This window comes from Rhagoletis zephyria, unplaced genomic scaffold, assembly GCF_001687245.7.
Source record: "Rhagoletis zephyria isolate East Lansing unplaced genomic scaffold, Rhagoletis_zephyria_1.1 Rzeph_scaffold_11200, whole genome shotgun sequence".
Taxonomy (NCBI): Eukaryota; Metazoa; Arthropoda; class Insecta; order Diptera; family Tephritidae; genus Rhagoletis; species Rhagoletis zephyria.
Genome location: NW_016168277.1, coordinates 5,624 through 9,341, shown reverse-complemented (window position 1 = coordinate 9,341; position 3,718 = coordinate 5,624). Strand labels below are relative to the sequence as shown.

The 3,718-nt window shown below is 31.2% G+C and overlaps 1 protein-coding gene across 1 annotated transcript; it reads left to right on the top strand.

Annotated features, from left to right (window-relative positions):
- Positions 1-212: 212 nt before the first annotated feature.
- On the top strand, positions 213-699 carry LOC108376908 (uncharacterized; the record flags this gene model as incomplete). The annotated part of the gene is made up of 3 exons (XM_017633171.1): positions 213-276; positions 350-464; positions 550-699. Coding segments are annotated over exons 1-3 (327 nt in total), but the record flags the coding sequence as incomplete, so codon positions are not given.
- Between the last annotated feature and the right edge of the window lie 3,019 nt (positions 700-3,718).

Below are 3,718 nucleotides of genomic sequence, written 5' to 3'. Positions count from 1 at the left end.
CACTTAAACATTTATGTAGATACTTGAAAAACTGTAATGGAATATTTCGATATTAAACATAAACAAAATTGTTTGTAAATAAATACTGTTGATCAAATAACTTTAATGTAATATGCATGTGGGGTATTCTTTCTGAACGTTTCTAGCCTTAATTAAAATATGGTTAATCTGCAACATTTATATATATATGCTTTATTAAATTACAGTGACTATAATGGGCATGAAAATGGAAGAAGGAACTAAGAAGTATAACGAGATTTTGAATGCATTTAACATGTAAGTAAATTACCAGCAGTCACACACAATTCGATTTCTACTAAATTACGACATTTATATTTCCAACACACAGTTTGGTTCATCACATGGCAGAGAATTCAGTTTACTCCTCGGTGGGCTTAGGATTTCTAACTCTAACGCCAGATTACAAAAAAACACTTAAATTTTTAAAAGAGTTAGTACGCGATGTAAGTACAAAAACACTTGATAAGAATAAAATGAATTCATCGACTGGATAAATTACAAATAAATATTGACTTCATTAACTTGCAGTTGATTAAGAAAAATCCCTCTCTCAAAGCCGAGTCAGATGAACACGAAGACGGCAAACAAACGGTAATTAATTTGACGCTAAAAGCTATGAAACAAGGAATATACAATGTCAAAGAAGTGGAAATTCAGAGTTTTTCAATGATTGCTGCGGTAAATATTAAAAAGTTTGTTTAGATAGGGGGAAAAACTCGCTAAGGGTACCAGGAAAAAATTTTATGTCGGCATTTTGTTCAAGCCACCTTGTTGCTATGGTTAATGGTAATCAATGTTTAAAAGATTTTTTTTCGCGGTATTTTGTTGAGTTATATGAGTTTAAACATGCAACTTTTCTTAATATGATATGATCTTATGATAGACAATCAACAATTTCTGACCTATTAGAACTTTTTCCGTGCTATATGGTGGGCACAATAATTTTTTGCAATTTTTTTCGTATTCGGATTTAGAAGAAAATTCTTCATAAAAAATACATACAAAAAAATCGCGATTGGCCAACTGATTCAGAAAATTGTAATTAAATGAGTGCACTTTTTTCAGATCTCAAAAACCCGAAATTCGGCTATATTTTAGACAAGGATGTATATTAAAATGTGGTAAGTCGGACTACATTTTCATTTCTGTACATAAACTTGTGTTATATCTATATATCGTTGGAGAGCTTAGAAAATGCGCCGTCGAAATAAGCAAGTCGCAAAAAAAAACAATTTATGTTGACATACAATATTTTCCTGGTGTACTTGGCTAATTTTGCCCCATAGATGAATTGTTTTTTTTTTTTCGAAAATAAGATTGTTCAAGTATACCGTTAATTCGCTCCCAGATATTCGTCTATACCAAAATTTAGGTGACAGATAACCAAGAAAATAACGTTAATTGACACTATTTCGCATATGGGTGCGAAATAAAATCAATTGACATTATTACCTTTTCAAAAGCGAAATAAAATCCATTGACACTATTGCTCTCTCAAACATTAAATTTGCTTAGCTTCGCCGCGACCCGTGGTCCGCGTCCTCACACCAAACCGCGTCGCGCCACCCTTCCTCCTCTCCCGTCGTGCTGTAATTTACATATGTATGTAGGTAGAAAAATTTTTTATAACCTTTTTTTAAGTTTTATACTTAAATATTTCATATATTTTACATATTTTACATTTTTAAATTTATTATTGTTTTTGAAAAATTTTTCCTTTGTTCGCAACCAAGGCATTTTGCATCAGCGGCATTTTACATAATTTTTTAAAAGCATTCTGTTGATTCAATAGTGTTCGCATTATTTTTGGAAACGAAACATGTTTTACAAAATCTGGATCCTTTCTACATTTTTCATCAAATATTTCTCGTATTCCAGCTTTTTGCGTTTGGTTTTTTGTGTTTTTATTATATTCGCAATTTTAAAATTTTTAATAAAATCAATTGGTGCTGGGTTATGATTGTGTTGATTAATAGCACTGAGGATTTGGCAGTAACCTCTTTCATCTATGAAATCACTTACGGGGCAATGTTTATTGTAACGATGGAAGAACATTTTTTTCTTTGACTCGACATACTTTAAGCATTGCATCATTTACTTCATTTCTAATTTTTTTTACTTTATTTCTCTTTTGAAACGGTAATAACTCCAACTGATTTTATTGCGCATCACTATGGGAAATATTATCAATTGACGTTATTTCCGTTGATTATGTTACCTGTTAAACAAATTTAAAGCTACATCTTAAAGAGATCTAGAGAACTGAATACTACTGGATAACTCAGTGAATTTCGGAATTTGACACCATCGGCAGTTTGTTGCCACCATTGAGCTAGGGCACTAAAAGTGCTGCACACTTTGCAACATAGGCGAGCATGGTGCGAAGCATGGATCGTAATAGTTACAACTTTTATTAAAAAAATCGCTCTTTAACAATTAGTTTTTGATGTTAATTTAATTGCTCCTTAAATAACCGTTATTGATGATTTTTATTTTATAAATGCAACATAATTATTTTTGATTTTTATCTAAATAATCTGTAAATAACAGTTATTTTATATTTTTAAATAATAATATTATTTATTATTATGTCTTAGATAACAGCTATCAAAGACTTTTATTCATAAATGTCATAAATAAAAATCAGTCACTGACCTTTATTTTTTAAATCATACTTATAAAAGTCATTTGTATAAGTCGTAGTAAACTTTTGTTTCCCAACACCTTCTTAACTGCGAAACATGTTAATGACTTTTATATGAATGATTTAAAAAATGAAAGTAGGTGACTGATTTATATTGATGACTTTTAAAAGTAAAAGTCACTGACTGATTTTTATGGATGACTTTTATAAATAAAAATCTTCAACAACTGTCACCTGACATAATATAAAAATCAAAAACATTTCTTATTTTGGATTTATAATACAAAAATTAAAAATAATTGTTTTTTTTTTTAATTTTGCATAAAAATTGCAAATTAAAATTTGTTTTCAAAATTGAGTCTCGGCGAAAAAAGAAATCGATTGGTATGTGTCTCTTAGCTGTAGAACATTTCCTTCAAAGTGAGTTTTTCCATGACAGTTTTCATCAATAACTGTTATGTTCGATCCCTGGGGCGAAGTACAAATTTTTACAACTATCAAAGCAGTGATCGGACTTCTACCACATTGTGGTAGATCTGCCACTTTTTTGAGCATCTACCACATCTACCACTCAAGGTCTGAAATCTACCACATATTCGGCGTTTTTGAGTAGTTTTATCTTTTCCTGACATAAGTAAAGAAATCCGAATGGGAGCATAAAATAAATTGTAAAATAGTAAATTTTCTCAGTAATAAATTTTTCGACAGAAAACGGAGTTTTATTGTGTTAAATTGCAAAATATATGATTCGTAAAAAGAATTAATGGCGAAAATGTTAAAAAACGGTGATTTTTGTGAAAGTATTAGCAAATTTAATGCGGCCGCTGTGGTGTAGTGGTAAGCAGTGTGCGCTTCCATTCCACAGCACCTAGGTTCAAGGCCTGGTCAAAGCAACATCGCAAAAAAATACGGAAAAAGGTTTTTTCTTAACAGTCGGCCTCCCTCGAGCAGGCAATGGCAAACCTCCGAGTGTATTTCTGCCATGAAAAACAGCTTCTCATAAAAATACAATCGCCGTTCGGAGTCGGCGTAAAACTGTAGGTCCCTCCGCTT